The 22,022-nt window shown below is 45.3% G+C and overlaps 2 protein-coding genes across 11 annotated transcripts in view; one reads left to right on the forward strand and one right to left on the reverse strand.

Annotated features, from left to right (window-relative positions):
- The window catches only part of IFT140 (intraflagellar transport 140), a 90,128-nt gene extending 88,016 nt beyond the window's left edge, over nucleotides 1-2,112 (forward strand). For all 9 annotated transcript variants that reach the window (XM_019008231.2, XM_033517927.1, XM_033517928.1 and 6 more), the window contains 2 exons: nucleotides 972-1,113; nucleotides 1,648-2,112. In XM_019008231.2, coding sequence (XP_018863776.1) covers nucleotides 972-1,113; nucleotides 1,648-1,848 — 343 coding nt within the window. In that variant the 3' untranslated portion in view covers nucleotides 1,849-2,112. The remainder of the gene's footprint in view (nucleotides 1-971; nucleotides 1,114-1,647) is intronic.
- TELO2 (telomere maintenance 2) lies at nucleotides 1,110-21,926 on the reverse strand. Of its 2 annotated transcripts, XM_033517932.1 has the most exons (20): nucleotides 21,857-21,926; nucleotides 20,529-20,597; nucleotides 19,210-19,357; nucleotides 18,750-18,852; nucleotides 17,919-17,987; nucleotides 16,925-17,066; nucleotides 15,527-15,663; nucleotides 14,714-14,802; nucleotides 13,388-13,498; nucleotides 12,583-12,668; nucleotides 12,352-12,449; nucleotides 11,317-11,433; nucleotides 10,303-10,374; nucleotides 9,613-9,783; nucleotides 8,814-8,905; nucleotides 7,862-7,961; nucleotides 7,297-7,361; nucleotides 6,575-6,690; nucleotides 3,480-3,590; nucleotides 1,110-1,265 (listed from the first exon to the last, which is right to left on the reverse strand). In XM_033517932.1, the coding sequence occupies exons 3-19, from the start codon at nucleotides 19,248-19,250 to the stop codon at nucleotides 3,487-3,489; spliced, it is 1,713 nt and encodes a 570-aa protein (XP_033373823.1). In that variant the 5' UTR covers nucleotides 19,251-19,357; nucleotides 20,529-20,597; nucleotides 21,857-21,926; the 3' UTR covers nucleotides 1,110-1,265; nucleotides 3,480-3,486. The 2 variants fall into 2 exon arrangements, with proteins under 2 accessions (XP_033373823.1, XP_033373822.1); XM_033517931.1 differs by lacking the exons at nucleotides 20,529-20,597; nucleotides 21,857-21,926 and having other exon boundaries at nucleotides 18,750-18,847; nucleotides 19,210-19,296.
- Nucleotides 21,927-22,022: the final 96 nt, after the last annotated feature.

Raw genomic sequence — 22,022 nt, forward strand, 5'->3', positions numbered from 1 at the left:
TGGAGAGCACAGAAACTAAGCAACAGAAATATCATACCAGAACAGAAGTTATAATAGTACCTAAAGTTTAATAAATAATTTGCAGCTTGCTGAAAAAAAAAAAAAAAAGCTGCTGGCACATTTGTCTAGCAGGGAAACCATAATGTGATTTTTAAAAGTGCATTTAAAATGTTGCATTAAAGATGGAAAGGTAACCTGAAAGAGAAGGATGTAGACCAAGGGAGCTGTAGCCAGAAAGGTAATTATCATAAAATCACAGAATCACTGGTTTGGGTGGGAAGAGACCTGAGAGACCATCTTGTTTCAAAAGCCTGCCATGGCAGGGACACCTTCCACTATCCCAGGCTGCTCCAAGCCCCATCCAGCCTGGCCTTGGACACTTCCAGGGATCCAGGGGCAGCCACAGCTTCTCTGGGCACCCTGTGCCAGGGCCTGCCCACCCTCCCAGGTAACAATCCCTTCCCAATATCCCATCTTTCCCTGCCCTCTGGCAGTTGGAAGCCATTCCCCTTTATCCTGTCCCTCAGGGCCTTTGTCCCAAGTCCCTCTGCAGCTCTCCTGGGGCCCCTTTAGGCACTGGAAGGGGTCTCTAAGATTTCCATGGAGCCATCTCTTTTCTGGGTGAACACCCCCAGCTCTCCCAGCCTGGCTCCAGAGGGACTCCAGCCCTTGGGACACCTTAATGGGCTCCTCTGGACTCACTCCAGCAGCTCCATGTCGTGCCTGTGCTGGGACCCCAGGGCTGGAGGGAGTTCTGCAGGTGGAAGTCTCACCTGGGCAGGGCAGAGGGGCAGAACATCCCCCTCTACCTTGCTGCCCACACTGGCCAATCAGCCCCAGGACAAGGGTTTTTTGCGTTTTGTTTGGGCTTCTGTCATGAACCTAATGCAGTAAAAACTCTTCCCTGTCCTTGGATGGATAGGCTGAGTGCTCTCCCTCAGCTGTGACACTTCCCTTTTGCCCTTTCCTAGAGTTTACCCTGAAGACACTGAAGAAGCAGTCAGGCAGTGTGAACTGCTCCTGGCTGAACAGGACTTTGATGATGCCATCCGGTATGGCGACGTCCTGGGATTTTTGGTTCAGCATTATGCACAAGTGGAGGAATTCCATACAGTAAGTGAAGTCTTAATTCTTCTAACCTACAGGATCCATATTGTCCATCTGTGCAGCTTGGTGGAGTGTGGCTCTCACGCAGGAAGATGGTAGAAGCCTAAATGTGCAGCAGGGTGAGGCACAGCTCAGAAACTTTATCCATATTTTTCATTCTATGGGAGGAGAAGAGAAAAGGAAAGCTCACAGGACACAGAGCATAAATGGTGCTAGATTCTTAAGCATTCCCAGTGATTTAATGAGAACAGAGGGTCTGTCTGGGTGTGTGCCTCAGCAATGCCACCACACTGCATTTGCCACCTGGCCAAAGAAGAAAACTAAAATGGCAGTTATTTGAGGAAATAGTGAATTGCTCCTTCAGGACAGGTGTCACACACCTTCTGAACAGTCCAGTGCCTGCTGCTCCAATGAGGAGCCAAGTGAGAGTTTCTCCAGCTGTACCAATGAACTTCACTTTTAATGTGCAAAGCACAAGAAATCATTTACTGGGGCCCTGTAGCAGTGTGCCCTCTGACAGTGATCTCTGCATTCCTTTAGGCTTATCGCTACCTGGAAGAGATGCAGAAGAGAATTCCAGCCTCAAATCTGAGCTACTATGTGTCCCCACAGACCATGGAGACCGTGCACCAAGGAGCTGGTGTTCCCATGAGCCAAGCCCTGTCCCCAGCACACACTGGCCATGGTAGCACAGACAACAAGGAGGAGGAAGAAGTGGCTGATGAAGTGGAGAACCCCTGACAATGAGCACTTACCAAATGCAAAGCTGACTTTATTGACAGCTCATTTATTCCATCCTCATTAGGGGGCTCAGATCAGTCATATGCTGTTGCCACACAGCTTTTTGGTTATTACCAAGGAATTTATTTTTCCTGCTTGACTGTACAAGCAATAGTATTAGAGCTAATATGTTCTCTCAAGCACAGCATACAGTGATTCACATGTATATCCTGTTAGAAAGCTGGTTTAGTATTTTAATAAATTTGAGGCAGAAAAAAACAGTAAGAACTGCATCAGTTTTTTCTCAGTACAGAAGAACTGCATAACTTGAGGTGGAAATTGTGAGTTGCCTTTCAAGTACAACTCTGATCTGTATGGTGCAGATCTTTGATTCCCTAGAATTGAGACCTTCTGAAAACAATCCCCATATCATATGGGTAGGAGCTTGGTTAAAAGTCAAACTACCTACTCCTGCAGTCTGAAGGCAGAGTTTCCCCAACAAAAGCTTGTGTTTAAATACATCAGAGGGTCATGTGGGGTAGAGCAACCACTTACAGACATCTGGGGTAAACCTCAGAGTCACAGAACACCTGGGTTGGAAGGGATCCTGGATGTCCCCTGGTCCAACCCTGCTTGAGCTGGGTCACTCTGAGCGAGTGAAGCTTCTCTCTTACTGCGAAGCTCCTTCTCCAAACACCAGTTCATCAAGCCACTCTGTACTAGTCACATTTTTGGAGGCAAATTTCTTCCCTGGCACAAGCAGGACTGAGAAAAGTGAAGCTCAATGTAACAACCAAGGTTCTGGTCACCTCTCTGCCTGTCACCCTGCCAACTGGTAGTTATCAGGTCATGTTTCTTACCAACCAGCCCTTACACTTAGAATGATTTTTCTTCATGTTTTGTGACTTGCTTCGAAACTTGGGGTGAACATGAAGTTTCTAAATTGCTTTCAGGGAAGAAAGGTTGAGGAGATTTTAAGGTCAAAATCTGAAAATAATTTGTTCTTTAGTAGGAACTGCTGTACTAAGACTAAAAAAAAAAAAAAATTCCCTGTCTTATTCCTTCCTAACCACAGCCCAGCTCTAGCTCAGGCCTTTAAAGTTTGGCACACTTTCAGCACTTCAGTGTAGTTATCCAGTGCTTGCATACCATCAGCATTGCCATTCCATACACCATGGAATCAACATTGCCATACACCATGCCATACACCTTTTCCAGCAGCAGACCAACAGCTGGTCCCACAAACTCCAGCTGCACAGGAATGTGGGAGCCTTTGTAAGGGGCAAGTCATAGTGGCCCTCCCCAGCCCTCCTGTTTTTCTGACAAGAAGGCTCTGTGAAATCTCCCCTGTATTTTTAGCCAAGTGCTCAGACCTGCCAAGGTTATAAATAGCTGGGGTGGGGGGTGGGGGTGCGGGAGGATGGCAGCACTCGCCTACCTTCCTGCATCTGTACACGCTGTACCGGATACCCAGAGCTCACTCAATTGGCCTCCACTACAAAGTCCAGATGTCAAGTCAGTCTCACTGGCTTACAGCTCAGCACCCTTCCCCCTTCTTCCTCTCCTCCAGCCAGGTGACTGCTGAAGAGGCCCTAGCAGTGCCCAACTACATCCAGCTGTAAAGAGCACAAGGTAAAGGTCATTTTTGTTACCTTTCAGCTAGGAAGGAACAACTTCAAGTTTCTTTTTCAGGTTCTCCATTAGCAGCAAGTTCTGCAGGGCCAGCCTTCTGCAGTCCCCATCAGGGTCTTTCTCCATCACATCTGCAAAATGAACAGCCACTGTTAATTGGAAAATGGGAAAAGTGCCCTTAACACTTCTCACTGTTTTACTGACAATCACAGAACTAAACAACAGTATTTGCACCTACAGCTGGGCTAGACATCAGCACTTGCAGGAACTGCATTAAACCAGAAGGCAGAGATGCATGAACTTGGTCATGCAGAGCAGCACGAGTTCAGCCAAGTCCTGACTGCCTCATGGGGTAGTGCTCCAGTCTTCCATGAGAAACAAACAGGCAGTTGGTCTGAAACACTACAGAAACTGTCTGACCTTGGATCCCATGGGATTATCTCCGTGACAGAATTTGTACTTGTCACCCTGACCTACACAAGAGCTTTGTACAGATGAGCTACAAGTGTGAATGAAGTCTGCAGCTAGAAATACACTTTGTCCAAAGTCTTAAGTCTCCACTCTGCCATTCCTGCAACCTAAAATGGTCAGTGCTCCTTCCTGAATTTGGGGTCATGATGTCATTCCAATGGGGAAAGGAGGAGACAGGCCTCAAGATTCAGCATATTCTTCACTCTCAGAGACCAGTCTTCTGATAAATGAGCTCCACACTTCCCACAGCACATAAGGGGAGTGTAAGGCTGTTCCCAGCAGCTGTTATTCCAGTGGCCCTTAATGGGCCTGCAAAGTTACAACCAGGATGCATGCAGGATGTCTGAGCAGGGGAGCCTGGAAGAGCAGGGAGCCTGTGTGAGGATATCCTGTACGCACGAGCAGTGTGCTAGGAGCCCAGCACTGTCAGCCCAAATACATGACTCATGTCACTGAAGCAGGGCTATTTATAGTGCAGGGAGAGCTGCACCCTAGTGCTTCCATACTCCCTCTGCAGAAGGCAAAAAGGGAGGTTACAAGGCAGACTGGAACAAGCTCAAAAGCTCAGAGTGCTGTTGGTGCTGTTTTCATTCCATGAGCATGGACTTGGCGCTGCTGGCACTGCATGGGAGGCACAGGGCACCAGTGCCTGTGGTCAGTTTGTTGGTCCTGATAGAAACCACACTTACCCATGACATAGCTGCACAGCACTTGCAAGGGATGGGGAATTCCCTCAAAGGCAGCTGCTGAAGAATCAAAGGGACCATTTCCTAGAAGTGTTTAGGTACTCCCTCCCTCCCCTGGGAAGTATCAGGCTGCTCAACAGCAAGTCCAGCATGGCAAGAAAGGGCAATGATGAACAACTCCAAAGTGGATTCTCACCTTTCTCTGTAGCTAATATGTCCCAAAGCATCCAGTAAGCAGACAGTGCCAGGGCTGCAGCCAACAGGTTGAATGGCCAACAGTCAATCATAGGACACACTACAGCAGTTTGCAGAGGTCTTGATGTAACAATGAACTGAAAGAGGTCTGTGGATTTCTACTGAGCACTTCATGTTAACATCTCCTATCTCACTGTTCATCACTGTGCTTTGGCCATGGCAGAAGAAATACAGATGCTTTAAGCTGAAACCCAGAGTGGCTAAAAGGCATAGTAGTCAAGGCTCCCATGCAGGACAGTTTGTCATTCCCAGCTACAGCACAGCTAATACATGACACCTCTTACAAATCTTGTCTGGAAGAGACATGAAGCAACAGCCAAGTCCATGAGCTCAGACCTGTGATTCAGTCACAGAAGCAGGTCTCTGGTGCCAGATGACCTGTTGGAGCAGCAGGAAGGGCTCAGTACCTCCCCTGTGCAACTGTTTCCCAACAGCCTTGCAATAAATAGCAAAGGCACAGCCCAAGAAGCTGGTGTGTTTCAGGAAGCAGCTCTAGAAGCCCTTTAAATTGCACTCGACCATATGTGAAGCTGATTTCTTTAAGGCTTCTGAACTACTCATACAGCAGTTTTCCTTTCTCTGGTATACCCACAACAGTTACTTTACCCTGCTCTCACTTCCACAGGAATAACCATGCAGCTTTCATGCAAAAGCACTAGATGAAAAGACAGCTATTACACCACCTACAAGCATGAGAAGATTCTACTATCTTGGTCATCCTCCTCCTTCCTCCCCAAAATAACTCATTAGAAACAGACTACGCAAACCCTCATGCTGGAAATACACTCCTGAAAGGCTTCACTTGGTAACAGCAGTGTTAAATGCAGAAACAAGCAAATTCCTGAGAGCACGTCATGTCATGGGAAAAGTGAAGTCTTTGGCCCGACATGGCAGCTCTCTTCCTTTCAAAGGGCATAGAGCACCCCAACCTGCCAGGATCAGAGGCCAGCTGGGTCAGTGTTGCTTCCTGCTTGCTCCCTGTGGGAAGCGACTCACCGAGAATAAGAATGGTGAAGGAAATCAGACAAGAGAATCACAAGAATTGCCCTCAGAACACAGTGAAGGCTTCAGCATTAGTTGTTTTCCCTCCAGCTCAGTGCAGTACCTGAGCCTGATCTATGCAGCTCCAGCCTGCCAGAACCCACAGACACAGCTTATACTGGCATAAGGTGTGCTGGGTATGGCATTCAAAGCGATTTGCTGTCTTTTGTAGCTTTTTCTTTCCATTGACAATAGCAAACTAGAGACTAGGCCATGCTCCTCTTCCTCCTGTTTTTAGCTGTAACAACACCCCCCTCATAAGCACATGCTGTAAACAGGCTGTACAAGCTTTGTGTGTTACTGCTGGCCAAAGTCACTGCCTGGATGTAACAAACAATGTGACAACACTTCCTGCAGCTTCATGAGGTGGGTGGGTGGCTGCTCAGACAGAGAAAGGGGGCACAGATTATCTTTGGGGATTTTTCTGGGTGGCCTGTGAGGACAGTCACAGTGTGTAATGCCATACCCAGTTCTTGGCTTATGTCTCAGGTACCCCAATATGTACCAGCAAGTAGAGTACCACACATGGTGCTCTACTTGCTGATCATGCAGAACTCTGGAGCACAATGCCAGGACATCACTGCTGCCATCACAATGAAAGAGGTGCTGCACAAAGACCACCACTAACCAGAAAAGCACTGATGTACCCCACCATGTCTTACCTCCCAGCCAGGACTGAGTCTCCAACAGCTCCTCTGTCATGTCTGCCAGAATCCTTTCTGTAGGGACGCTGAGGAGCAGGGAGGAGATACAGGACAAAAGGCCCTGGCGCACATACCTGTAGAGAAGGACTGAACTGGTTAAGAGCCTGCAGCTTTATGCTCTGCATTAATTTCCTCACCTCAGGGGCTCTCCAGTTTCAAATGACATGATGACTTTTGCCATATTCCTGCTGCTTAGGGGTGTAATCTTGCAGTGTGCCCCACATACAGAGCCCCTGCCATGCTGTGCACAGGCGTCTAGCACAATTCAGAGTCCTGGACACATCTGAGAGCAAAACAGAAACTGGATGTTTACAGACTTTTGGCTACATGTCTTAATTCCTTTCCAAGACTGAATGCTGGAATTGAATCTAAAGTTTTCTGAGCTCCCTGAGTAAACAGATGCAACTATCACATGTCTATGTGATAGGTGGTCAGGAAATTTGTCGACCTTTCTATAGGTAATGGCTGTACTGCCACATTAGAAGACACCAGCCAAGTTCATATTTTGGGCTGGCATTAAACTCAATCATAAGAACACACAGCTAGAGGAAAACACAAAGTAAATGCATTAAGTCACTGACACTGAGCCAGATGCTCATCTTGAACAAAGACAAACTACAACTGGAGGCTGGTTCACAGCTGATCTTTAAAAATGAGAGCATACAACTACAGTAACTCACGAGTCCGTGTGGAAACGCAGTGCCCAAACAAACTCCAGCAGTGCCTTTCCCATTGCTGTCACTGCCTGTAAAAGAGGATTGTGACAGCACCACTGAACACCATCCACATTGCCCTGTAGAGCTGGGCCTTGAGACATACTGCTCATTAAATGAGCAGTCCTGAGCTGGAAAGGACCCACAAGGGTCATGAATCCAACTCCGGCCCTGCACAAGACACCCCAACAATCCCATCATGTACCTGGGAGCATTGTCCAAGTGCTTGAACAAAGGTTAACATCAGTGCTACAACTGAATTTATTTTACAGATGGGGAAACTCTGGCAGTAAAGAGAAATAATGTGCACAACCCCCCAAAGCTGACAACAAGCAAAAGGTAGTACAGGGGTGGCTTGAATCCCATGTCTCTTTTCTGACAGTTCTTCCCAGCCCATTTCACAACTTCTCAGCCCATTCAACTCCACCTTGTTGCCAGTCTCAGTGCATCAGGCCCTGAAGTACACAGATGTTTCAGAAGGCACCTCAAGTTCCCAGGCTGGAAGTCACCCCTACCCTCTGCCCTTCCTTACCACAGTGTTGACAGCCAAGTACATCAGGATTGCTAAAGTGTGGGCCAGTCTTCCAAGGACTAAGTGATCTTCCCCCAGAAGATCAAATGTTGTTAAAGGCCTGCAAGTGCAAGACACAGAGTTGTGGAGCAGTGAGAAGGCTGATCAGTGCCTCTTTGGAACAGTCAGGAAGTTATGCAGGAGGAATTGTCCCCAAAAGCCTGAATCCCTACAACAACAGTCACTGTAACATTATAATCCCTATAATAACAGGCACTACCAGGTTGAAAGAGATGAGAGTTGTTTGCTCTCACCTTTTTTTCCCAGACCAGTATCTCGCAGAGCAAGATCCTCTACTCGTATACTCATATAGCAGATATCACACATTCTACCAACAAGCTTCACTTGGAAAGACCTATAGGCAAAAGCTGCCCCCAATGCCATACCTTTACAACTGGTATTACAGTAATCTTGGTTATGATGGAACCAATTATTCAGCCTTCCTTAGGTTTGCAAAGATTTAAGGGACTGACAATAAACTGTGTCTTGTGTCCTATCCCGTGGCCTCAAAGACCAGTGCAGGTTATAGGCCCAACCTGAGGCAGAGTTAACTTTGGCTCATGATTACAGTCTGAGCTCTGTGGTTTGTGTGAATTTCCCACAGAAGAGGCTCAGCTAAGACAGCTGGTGTGGTACTGCCAGAATTACTTGCCTGTGTACTTGCTGATGGATCTTCACTTCTGCAGCGTCCTACATACTCCTGCCCCACAAGACCTCGAAGGGTAAGTCCAAGAGACCACAGCCCTCTCCTCCCCAAGCTTTGTGAAGGACCCAAATGTCAATGTGGTGTCACTGGGCTCCTGTACAGCTCCTGGGCTGTAGCCTACTGCTCTGAGGCAAGCAGGACAAGCAGAAAGGTTCACTCTGGCAGTAACCACGCCCACATCCCACATCCTAAGGTGTTCACACTCACCTGTCGAAGTGCTGAATCAATGGGAAAAAGAAATACCCAGCAACAGAATTAAACTTGTTCGGACGGGAAGCCAGTTCCACGTGACACTGACCCTGTCCAAGAGAAAAATAAAATCGAGGCACAAGATACATCACCCAGCTCTTTCACTTCACTGGACACCATCAAGACCACAGATTCCTTGCAGTCAGCCCATTGTCAACCATTGCTTGTACACCTATGGCTACCAGTTTCCCAACTGGATTGCTCACTTCCCACTTCAGATCTTCTCCACATCTAAACATTTCAATACAATATGCCTCAGTACTACTCAGTTAAATGTAAGGAACAAGGACATGCAAGGGATAAAGGAGTTTTGGAAGGCAAAATCTCCAGGCTGAACCACAGGGAAATTTTGGAAATTAGAAAACTGGCATCAATTTATCTCCCTGGAAAATAGGAAGGCTGAGACAGTGTAGTCCAGAGGCAGCTAGTCTGATGGAGGCCCTGGTATCTGTGAGGCACAGTCACAGCTCCCTGCAGTGGCCACACAAGCTCAGAACAAGCACAGAACAACAAATATCCCTCAAAGCCAGGTAAGGAATTTCAGGTTTATCTCCCTCTCCCTGCAGGGAGAGGACTATAGGAGTTGGTACTCTGCACCAAAAAACTCAGACTCTGTAATTCAAACATATATTTATCTGACCTTCCTTTGGATTGGGTCCACTTTCACAGGTATTTTGCTCTTTCCATACAGAATTTACAGCAACTCCTAGTGTCCCTGTTTTTGGTGGATTTGACATTAGTTTGCTTCTGGCCTCACCTTATCTAATCTCCGAGTCTTGTTTTTGATCCTCTCATCAACAACTCTTCTCCAGCCCTTAGAGCTGTCACTTCCCTGAAGGAGCTGGATACAAGGCTTTTGGGCACCAGAATGCTTGGTCTCTCCACAGAACTTGGGACAGGACAGTTCCTGAGCTGCCAAAACCAATACCTAAATAAAACAGAGAGAGGTTCAGTTAAAAATGGGTAATCCCTAGGGAACAACAGTGTCACCTGCATCCAAACTGACAGGAGCAATAAGGCAGAAAGGCCTTAGTTTTAGAGTGAAGAACAGCAGGAAACTGACCTCCAACAGCCACTTGGCTCTGAGGTACTGACCAAGCACTTGGTCACTGAAACAGAGCAGTGGCTCCTTCTTCAGACACAAGTGTGGAAGCAGTCACAGACTGATCAATGTACTTCAGAAAGGAAAGATAAAACAGACTGATGATGTGAAATTAAACAGTGGCTTCTCTCAGGCAAATTCCCAACACATCCTCTGCATTCTGTGGGGAGGGATCCCTGTGTGATGGAGTGTAGCAGGGTGAACAAGAGGAAAATGCCAGACACAAATAGTAGTGTAAGAAATGCCCATGCCTCTGCCTTCTCCCATGAGGAATAAAAGATAATCCCACTACACCTCAGCACTAGTGCAACAGACAGAAGGAAAGTGGTAAGTGAGAGCACTCACATCAAGGATGTCCATGCGCTGACGGAGACTGTAGTTCAGAGAGTAGAACTGGGAGGTCAGGTACTTTGCAACCTGTACAGAAAAATTAGGGTACAATCAATGGAGACCCAGGCTAGAAACAGCCTTTTCATTAACTCTAAAAGCATTTAATTTCACGGGTTCTTCTTCCTGTTAGGTAACAGCAAGCCTTCGAAAGAAGGGAAGAAACATGCAGTGTAAATGGGACATTCAGACACTTCCACTTCTAGATTCTCCCCCAGAACTAAATGACATATGAGATTGTGTCATTCTTCTCTCCCTCCTATGCAGAGGTACCCAAACAACTACTACAGCAGCTAGGAGACCTCATTGTGGTCTTTCAGTACTTAAAGAGCATTAGAGGGAGGCTTTTTACTGGGGCCTGGTTAGCATGAAGAATAAAGGTGATAAACTGGCAGAGGATACAGACAGAGATAGACTGGATATTAGGAAGGAATTGTTCCCTGTGAGGGTGGGCAGGCCCTGGCACAAGGTGCCTAGAGAAGCTGTGGCTGCCCCTGGATCCCTAGAAATGTCCAAGGCCAGGCTAGACAGGGCTTTGAGCAACCTGGGACAGTGGAAGGTGTCCCTGCCATGGCAGGGGCTTGGAATCAAATGGGCTTTAAAGATCCTTTCCCACCCAAACCAGTCTGTGATTCTCTGATTACAGTCACCAGTCAGGTCTTTGTAGAAGCCCTTTCTGCCTCAGCTTCCCTCTATGTGAAACCCTTCAGTACAAGTCCTTATCTGATCTGCCTTGTCAGGCACACTCAAACCAACAGCCTCCAAACAGTTCCTCCAGTCTGACATGGTTTTCCTTTTCCTATTGGTTCAGTCATTCCTTGCAGATTCTTCAGAAGCATAAATGTTGTTAGACTTGAACTATCTGTTTTACCACACTGACAGCTCCCTCTATCAAATGAGAAACAGACTCCAGCTGCTTCAATATTTGCCTGTGCCTCAACTGGAAAAAGGAAAGTAGTAGGAGGAACTCACAGGTATTGGGTCTGTGGTTAAAACAGCTACTTGAGCTCTTTGACGGAGCTCCACGAAGCCTTCAATGCAGGTCTTTTCCTCCAAATGCAGTAAGATTTTTGCCAGCTCCACACTAACCTGCTCAAAATATGAAAAAAGGTATCAAAACCCTGATGGTGTTTGCGTTTTTTCTTCATAGGAATTATGGACTACTTCTAATGTTTAAACAAAGACAAGGGAGCATTCTGTTTAGGAAACATGTCTATTCCTTAGGAGGGAGAGAAAACACACTAAGCCAAACGCCATCAGACTTATTTCTCAAAGCCCTGAACAGATCCTCCATCTGCCAATTCTCTGCCCACATTTCACTTGGGCTTTTTGGAGAAGTGATATCATGACACAGAATGAATTGTCACTGTAACCAATGGGTTAAAGGCTACAATAGCACAGCTTTCTCTTTCTCAGCTGCTGTCTCTGACACTTTCAAAGTGTTCACTAGCAGATAGTGGTGAGCACTCTTCGCAGTCACCTTGTCCTAGGTTCCTCTCCCCTGAGCTTTTCATTTTGACCAGTACAATTCAGTTACTCCCTCCACAAGACATTATGCTTTTACAAGCAAATAGGGAAAGTTCACTTGATTTTGCCTCTGTTTTCATTGGGGAATAACAATTAAATTGAATTTCAATTTCAAATCCAAAATGGCTGCTTTGTCATCTGCATTTCTAGTGTTTTTCCTGCCCAGCACAAAGCATGGAGCTTCCTCACACTGGCAAGCACTACTTGTTGGATCTTTCATTTTGAGCACTGGAGCTGTGAGACAGCAGGGTGCCCCCTGCACTTTTGCTGCTTCTCTGTTCCACCGTGCTCTATAGCCTCACCTTCAAGGCAACTATCTCCTTCTACCTCCAAGTTGAAAGCTTGTGAATGTGTACCTCTAACCCAGCTACACATTAGCCTGGCCTTCTGTTCCACTAGCATGTTTAGTCTTCTCATGACAGCAAAAGAATAGGCCCTCTGCACTACAGCCCTCTTGTAACCTAGATCATAATACTTCACCTCTCTTGTTGCTGCTGGATTCTTCTGAACCAAGCTCTCAAGGGCCTTGACTGTAGCTTCCCATTTGTCCACATCTTCAGTTCTTGATCCAGTCAGAACTGAAATCAAAGGACAAACAAAAGTTATTAACAGAATGGCTGTGTTTGGGTACATATACAAACTTCCTACACAGAGTTCACTCTCCCCAAGATCAGTAAGAAACAAATTAAGACTCAGCCCAAACTCTCCTACCTTCAATACAGTCTCGGATATACACAGGAGCCTTAATTTTTAGCTCTTTATCCTCAGACATGTCATAAGGGATGAGGTCATCATCACTGTAAAAGAAATAAAGGAAGGGGTTATTTTATGGGGTGCAGATGATCTTGGTTTCCCCAGACAGCCACACAAAGAAAAAAGAACAGTGCACACATTGCCATAACCCCATTACACCAGGACTGTGTCACTGTATCACTGAGCAGCACTGCTGAAGCCTGGCCTGAGAGGGATTCTTGGCAGTTCTAGGGAAAGAATAGTTCTGTGACCAAATCTGGAATTGGACCTCCTGGTCAAGTACAGGAAGGAGATAGCTGACCAAGAGACTAGAAACTGACTCTTGAGATTCATTATAGATTTTTATATATATGTATATATATATATATATATATACACACACACATATATAACACACATATATAAATATATATGCATATATATACATATATATACACACACACATATATATATATATGTATTTTTTCATATAGTGACAGAATAAAGCAGGTCCACTATTAAAATGGGTAAATACATCCACAATTTCCAGGAGATATATATCTAAGTCAAACAGAACAAATATAGTGGCTGCACATAACACAGGCATTGCCTAATTTATTGACTAGTGTAATTTCCTATGCAAAGCCCTGCTCTGCTGCAAACCACTCAGCTGAACAAGGTCGGAAATCACAACAATTGCCAAGAAATGCAGTACTGACAGATCCTTTCCCCACATCTGCTTTTTTTTTTTTTCCATTTCCTCCCTGTTTTTTTTGCCCCATACCTGTCAAACTCAGTGTCTGACTCCTCATTTGGTATCACAGGGGCTGCTGTATGGGATTTCTCATTACTCTCTGGTACCAATGGCAGTGCAGCACCTCCTTTCTCACCCCTGCTGTGAGAAACAATAAATTTTAAAATGGATACAGTAATAGTTCTTACAAGGAAGAAACTACCCTACCAACCACCCTACCAACCCTTGCTGCCTAAATAGAACAGCAGGTAATTACTCCTGCTGCAGTTTCATACCCAGCTGGGCAGACACAAAGAATTAAGTACTGGGAAGGAGAATGGAGTAAGGGGAGAAATGAAGCAGAATCTGATAACAGAAGAGTAATGGATTTAAAAAAAAAATAAACTGGCTAATTTGCTGTGTTCCCCTGCATAATACTTAGGACTACTAAGGAAAGACTCCAATAACCAGATCAGAGACTTGCATCAGATTTGAAACTCTGAATGAGACTGAACTGAAAGTAGGTTTAGATTAGATAGTAGAAAGAAATTCTTTCCTGTGACAATGGTGAGGCTCTGGCACAGGGTGCCCAAAGAAGCTGTGGCTGCCCCTGGATCCCTGGAAGTTCGAGGCCAGGTTCGACAGGGCTTTGAACAACCTGGTCTTAATAGAAGGTGTCCCTGCCCATGGCAGGGTGTGAAACTGAATGGGCTTTAAGGTCCCTTCCAAGCTGGCCTTGAACTCCCATTGCTAGGTCTTGCATAGGATGAATAAAGTAATTGAGAATATTTTTTCTGTCTCTACCCATTTCTGTGGACTTTGGCATTGTCCTTTCACCTCTCTGATTCTCAAAAGCTGTCTATGCTGATCATGTCCCTAAAATGGGAGCAATAAATCTTTTGTACTTCCCTGGAATGCTAGACAGCTTCATCTGCTAATAACATAATGTGCTTCACTCCTCTGCTGATCAAACAGTGCTTCAAAGAGCCTCAGCAGATGCTCTGGAAGTTAAGAGCACTGAAGAGCCAAGTCTTTAGAGTGACAGACACAGTAGATTGTCACAGGTAAATGGGCTGGGGGCATACAGCACAAATACCAGATTTCCAAGAAGCAAAGAGAAATGCCCATTTGATTCTACCCAAGGTCACAGGAGACTCCTACACCACAGTTTCACTACATGCAGCTATCAACAGGCAATTTTAATACACACTACCAACTGAATTATGAATGTAATTAAATCACATTGTAAGAAGATAGTGTATCATGATGTTTAAGAATACCTAAAACATCTTGAATACTGTACATAGTTCTTGCATGTAAAGGGGAAAAGGCATGGAGAACAGCAAAAAGACAGCATGAATAGTAGCAATAACTTACTCATCATCTGGAAGGCTGGGGACTTTACAGAATGATGGAGTCTGCACCAGAAGGGACTTCAATTCTCTTGTTTCATCATCTTCTTCATACTAGACATTCAGAATAACTGTTGCTGTACTCTATTACTTACTGCAAATATGCCCAGCATTCAACATTTTACCCTTATAATGCACATGGACTAAATCATGACCAGATGAACCCTCACCAATCCTGTTTCAGTCCTTGCTCTGACAGCTGCAGGCAGCTGTAATCTTTGTCCTTTTATATTTAAGAGTAGCACCTAATGACATCTTGTCTGAATGTTATTTCCATCTTTCAAATATTTAATAAATGGCAATGTGACAGGAGGAATGTGGCAGGCTTTTAAAGAATTAATGTGATTTAATCAGATAAGTCACATAAATTGTACTGGAAACAGCAGAGCAAGCATCTCCATGTCAGTCTTGAAATTCCCAGCTCAGAACAGGTCTTCCCACCATGTCAGGGACTGAATGCTCACTACTTCTTTACATTTGAAGCTCCCTCTCAACTCCCACAACTCGGATTCTGATTCCCTCACGCAATAAGATAAACTTTAATTACCAAGTTTATCCCAACCTCTACTGGCAGACTGCACTCCTGAGGTACCTCTCAGCCACCTGACCATTACATACAATTGCTTTTTTTGTAAACAGATTCTCTCTTTTTGAAGGTGTGACTGCCTCTCCTTATTTCCAGAAAAAAAAGTGCTATAATGATCTGGATCATCTGGTTTAAAGTTTTTACTTCCTCTAAGCCCAGAAGACCAGTCATAAATTTCACTGAAACCTTCACCTCAAATTTCAGGACAGGCCCTTCAGTGTTTATTTTCAAGCTGATGCTCTCTGCCACCACCATGCCCAGACGCCGTTGTTGCGGCAGACTGCTGTCCAAGCGGCATTTCACACCCTCCATCATGCTTGTCAGAAGCTCTGAAACAAACAACCAGCAAACAGTGCATGTCTGAAATTCTGAAACAGTGGCAGAAACAAACACTCATCTTTATGTGCTTCCCTGAGGGCAGCTTTACCCACTCACCACCCAATAATGGACAGAAAGGGTCCCTGAACTGTGGCTTCCCTCCCCGCAGTGTCAGTGCTGCCCTTCAGTACCAGCACAGAAAACCCACATCCTTCCACAGGGTACAAAGTCAACAAAACATTACAATATATTCTAAATCTGCAATATTTTGGTTTTCACTGAAACAAAAAAGGATGGCAAGTTAAGTCAATCTTTAGTTTGGTTTCAGAGAGCTTCAGAGACACTTAAATAAATGTCATGTTTTGAGTACTTTACAAGTTCTGACCAGTACACATCACAAAGAGACAGATATCTGCCTAACTTTGGATAAGTTCAAACAGGCAGATAACACAAGTATTTCTCAGCCCTTAGGGAATACTGGTTTCCAGCTTCACCAGGCAGGCTTTGACTGACCTCCTTCATCTCAGAAAGCTTATCTTTTCAACAGCTATCAGACAAAGAACTGAGTGTAAAACTACAGAACCTGTAATACGTATCACGTCACTTATTCACTTGCAGAACAATTAATTCTAGACTGAAACAGATGAGCAAGTCTTGAAGTGAACCTTCACATCCCACATAAGTCACAGACACACACACACATACACACACAAGTAATTCTAGACATTGTACAGATTTATTTTTTTTTATTGCAACAGAAACAGAGATGTTAGGCCAGGACCCCAGTGTGCTATGCACTGTGTGAGTACAAAACTGGAGGTCCATGTCAGTGCCTAACCTGCTCACTTCACACTGAGGAATGCTCATGGACTGTCAGACATCAAGCTAACAGCTTTTTACCCTCAGATACCTTCCCTGTCTCTCTGGAGCTGCACCCATGCTCCAAGGGTAAGCCTATGAATCACAAATCACACCATTCCCCTCACTAATCCTAGAGTCAGTCCTTGTTTTCCTGTGACAAAACTTCAGGATTTTTAAACCACTGCTCAGGTAAGAACCCTAAAGCAAAGATAGGCCTTCTTCAATTCTGTAAGTTAAAGCACTTAGAATTCTATCATATCAATGCTAAAGAAGATTCCAGCACGTTACCCCATTTGCCAAGGTGAAAACTGGAAAATTCCTTTTATCCACAGATCAAAACAAGGTATTTTTCTACCCATAGTAAGACTCTCTTCTAAACAAATCTAAGCCCTTCTTCTCACATAGCCTCACCTTGTCTGTGGGTCTCAATTTCAGGCTCCTTCAGGTGGGAGAGGCAGATGAGGATGGCCTTGCTAATGTACAACTGCTGCTCAGCTGGGGAGTGTTTCACAGCACTGCTGCTGCTCCAGGTCTCCAACAGCTCCTGCAGCACCTAAATCAGAGAACTCAGGTTGGCCTGAAATGGATCTTTTCTATACAGAGGTAATTTTTTAAGCACATTTTTATTCTCCCTCCAAAGAGAAAAAAAATACAAATTTTGTATTTCAGGGCCCAAAATGTACTGTGTTTGCCACCCAAGAACTACAGTTTCGTTTAAAATATTATTAAATATAATGGTTTTTTTAATTTAAAACCTACGTTTATTTCTCCTTAATAAATATTATATGCAAAGACACATGTATTATTAGCAAAAAACCAGGATGATAAGGTTTTATCTCTGTTTAGTCCAATTTTAGATAACTGTCAGTACTTCCAGATCATTTTAGAATATGTCAACAGTGGAAAAAATACTAATTTGACAAAATGGTAGGGATTTCCAGATATACATGTTTTGTAGAAGTTTCATCACACTGCTGACTTGGAGAGGCAAAAATATCTGCCATCCCCACTGAGGAAAATGTGCATGAAGGAGATTCTGAAACATTAATCACTTGGTAAACAAACAACTCTCCACCAACTTGTTGCCATGTGCCCAGCCACATAAACAGGATGACTGAGTAAGCTGAGAAGTACAGAGGACATGGGACAACTGTCAGAACCCAAACCTCACTAGTTTTGCTACTTGGAAGACAATTTACAAGTTAAATATGAAAAATTGATGCCAGAAGTGCAGAACACTTTGATTCATTTATCACAGTTCACCTGTGATATGGCTGAGCTTCTCTCACTCCCATGAACAGCAATCAGAAAGTCTGAGAGAAGCACCCAAATTGTGCAGCCCTAGACACACACAGTGAAGAATGTTCCCCATCAGACACCTCATCAGCAACTCAGTGAACCTTACTCTGAGCAACAACGTGCGCCGCAGGCCATCCAGGGACAGGTAGCCAAGGAGGTTCTGTAGCACTTCTGTCTGCAAGGAAAACCACAACTCCTGCTTCAACTGTACATAAAGCTGTCATCCAGCAATGACAAGTGTCTGTTTTTATTTACTACATTAAACTTCATTCTGAGGGACTGGTTGACAACATTCAGAGACAGAAAAATAAACAGATTTTTAAAAACAAGCAAGCACACATATGCAGTAGCTGATGAAATACATGGAAAACCATGATAGAAATAGAGTACAGTATTTTACCAACAAAACTAGCACAGTCCCAGGCAAACAGAACTCATGAAGTCTAAAGAACATCTATCACAACAGCATCACAAGCCACAGTACAGCTCCTAACATCCTGTGACAAACTTAGGTGCACAGGAAGAAAGCAAATAGTCCTTATCTCATGTCTTTGATCTAATTTTTATCCACCTGAGGGTGGATCCTGGCTGTTTCAACCTCCTCTTTCAGATTCTAAAATAACTGAATGCCTTCAGCTCCCCAGAATTCTGAAACTGTGAAAACGATCACTTGGTTCCAGAGGTGTACAGTAATTCTGCTAATCACCATTAACCCTGAGAGAACACATGAATACCGTGATTTCAAAGCTACTGTTCACCACTCCCTCTCTGTTACACTCTGCTGTCAGTGAACAGCTGCACAAATGTGGTGAGACTGAGGGTTCATTTTGGAATGAAGAGTTAAACCTTAGTCAGGAAAGTAAGAACTCAGCTAAAAAACGCATTGGCACCAGGGAAAAGCTGACACTACCACACTGCTGTTCCCCAGAGTCCTCACCGTGTGACCATACTGCAAGAGCAGCATCTTCTGTGTCACCACAAACTGAGCCTTCTTGTTCTTCACAACCAGGTTCCCCAGCAATCTGGACAAGACATCTGCCCTAACAAGACAACAACAAAAGACCAGGAATCCATGTTATTGCTGCACCTAATCATAAGAAAATCTGAGAGCAGCTATTTGCAAGCAAGTCTCTAGAATACCTCTAAATTCAGATAGTGAGCCAGTAATGGCAAAGCTTTCACTTGTTATTCCACTGCATGTCATGATGTTGATACTTAAGAAATGGTGCAGGTTCTCCCTAAGACAACAATCAACTATATTATCCCTTGAGCCTTTTAGGAAATGGCAGTGTAAAAAATTACCTACACAAACACAGCACCTTTCAGAGACCAATTCTGTATGTATTTGTGGTAATTCCTGCCTTTGCTGTGAATCAGGGAGAAAGAAGAGTTCTTACCCAGGTGCTCTCTGCACAAAACCAAGGACCACTGCTTCCATCCAGCGGTCTGGCACACATTCCACCAACCGCCAGCATATCCTCTGCCAGATGCAGTCTGATTTGGTGAGGTCTGTCAGGCGGGGCACCAAAACTCCCAGAATTTCCTCTGAAGCACAAGAGAAAACAGTAAATACCCCAGATGGGCAGGACTGGTACAAGGGCATTTGAGACTGACCTGAGAATTTCAAGATCTTCACAACATGAAAAAAATACAACCTACAGTCTTCAGTTCTAAATTGTTCCTGCAGTAGAAATACAACTAGAATAATGGAATCATTTAGGTTGGAAAAGCTCTCTAAGACCATTGAGCCCAACTATAATGCAGCACTGCCAAGGCTAACACTAAATCATGTCCCCAAATGCCACATCCACTGGCTTTTAAACCCCTCCACAGATTTAGCGACTCCACCACTACCCTGGGCAGCCTTTCCAATGCCTGACCATCCTTTCCACAAAGAAATTTTCCTAAATGTCTAATCTAAATCTCCCTGGCACAGTTTGAGGCCATTTGCTCTTGTCCTGTCCCTTGTTCCCTGGGAGCAGAGCCTGACCCCTACCTGGTAGCACCCCCCTCTCAGGGAGCTGTGGAATGAGAAAGTCCCCCTGAGACTTCTTTTCTCCAGGCTGAGCCCCTCATCTGCTCCTCATCAGACTTGTGCTTCAGACCCTTCCCCAGCTCTATTGCTCTTCTTCGTTCATGCTCAAATAAGAACTGGGGAACGGACTGGTAAGAACCACACTAAGCAGCCTAAAGAAGTGGCCAGAATTCCTCATCACAGTAAAGAGCCATAAAATTTTCCTTCTTCTTCTTCCCCAGCCCTGTTAACTACTACATTCAGTGGCTCTGAAGTCCTAAGCAAAGCCAGACCTGGTCTGTCCCCAGAAGAGGGTTACTGCATGTGGGCAGGGACTTACACTGGTATTCACAACACTTTCAGACATGAAAAGCACTAAAAAACATTTAATAGTCATACTTCAAATAGCAGAATGAGAATCTGCCCACCCCTAATCTCATCCTGATGAGGATGTTCTCTCCATCAGTTTTTGAGAGAATAGGTCCCATTCATATAAACTTGCAGAAAAACACCAACATCTACCAGATGCAGCTGAGTAGCCTCAGAGAGCAGAGGGCAGCCTGTGCAGTCCAAGTCAGAACAGCTCCAAATTAACTCGTTGGTCTCTCACTCCCTCCCATTGATCATCATCAGAGTCATCCTCCCATGCTAATATGCTAAAACACTTCCCCTCTCTCTAAAAGAGCATAGTAAAACACTCACTTTGCCTTCCATGAATGCACACCTTCCCCAGGACATGAGAAACAAAAGAGATGGAGCAGTCCAAGCCACCTGGGATAAAACAGACATGAGCTTAAACAAGTGTGGCACCAGCATCCTCCAGTTAACCTTCAGGAGGAGGTACAGACTTCCACAAGTGCTGAATTCTGAAAACACATTAACTTTTTCTCTTCAAGCATCTTCTCTTCCTCCCTCCACTATCTACCTTCAGGCACAAACTAGCACTCAGTATTAGTTACAGTGATACGCAGAAGGCTAAAGCAGCTGAGTCCCACTTTAATGCAATGGCACTGGTAGCAATGCCACTGGTTGATTCAGTACTACTCATATCTCCCAAACAATTCCTTCAGCACACAACAAGCTTTAGCAACAGATGATGCGATTTAATTGCTTGGAGGATTCCTGCTTTCAGTGGATTCCAAAAGGCATCAGTTCCCTCCCTCATTCCTGGGACTTTACACTTTTAGGATAACCTGAAGGAGAAATGTGAGGCTCTGCAACACTAATCATCTGTATTTCAAGCAGCAGCCATGGGGTCCATGCACAAAATACTTCTTCATAAAACGCAACCCTACAGTACAGTCATCCTTGCAGCCTTACCCCGCAAAGAGTCAGAGATCCTCTCTAGCACCTGGAGAACTGCATTGCCCAGGAGAGGGAAGTAGTTCTGTGGGAAGAACACTGGTGGATTCTTCCCCTGGAGTTTATTGCTCACATGCTCAGGTAAACACACAATCTTGTTGATCAGGACATCCTGCAGCTCTGGGCAGCCTGCCAGTGCCTGCTGCTGACAGACCTCCCACAGTAATGCTGACACCCGGCCCTCCTGCAGGAACTGCTCCAGGACACCAACTACCTCTCTCGGGTCAAGACCAGCGCTGGAAGAAAATAACTGTTAAGTTCTTCCCTCTTTTAAATGGCAAAAATAAGATTTGCATGCTATTGCTTTTCCGTTGTGGTATTACCACTGAAACGCCTCTGCTCTGTTACACGGGATTAAATAAAAAATCTAATTAAAGTGATTTTATTTTTATCTGCAGCTTCCTCAGCACCAAACACTCAGGACCTTCAACAACCATGACTGAAAACTGTGACTCAGCGGGACAGTATCGCGTGGGGTCTGAAGGCATTTCAGGGCGAGGCAAGGGCTACCTGCGCTCACCCACATCTCTGTCCCCCAGCGCACTTCGGCCCAGAAGAAAGGCAACCCCAGATATCCCTGCTGCGCGCCGAGACCAGCCCTGGGGAACCCCAGCCCATCAACGCTGCGGATGTCCGCCCGTCCGCCTGCCCCGGGGATGCGGACTGACCCTGCAGAGCCAAGGGACTCCAGCAAGACGCAGAGGACAAGGCCGGGCGGGCCCTCCAGAAAGCAGCGCTGCCACACGCCCTCGGGCCGCGCCGCGCCAGGCGCCCGGGCCAGGCTGCGCAGGAAGGCGCCGAACAGCGCCCGCTCTCGCTCCCCGAGGGCGGCTG

Source organism: Parus major, chromosome 14, assembly GCF_001522545.3.
Source record: "Parus major isolate Abel chromosome 14, Parus_major1.1, whole genome shotgun sequence".
Taxonomy (NCBI): Eukaryota; Metazoa; Chordata; class Aves; order Passeriformes; family Paridae; genus Parus; species Parus major.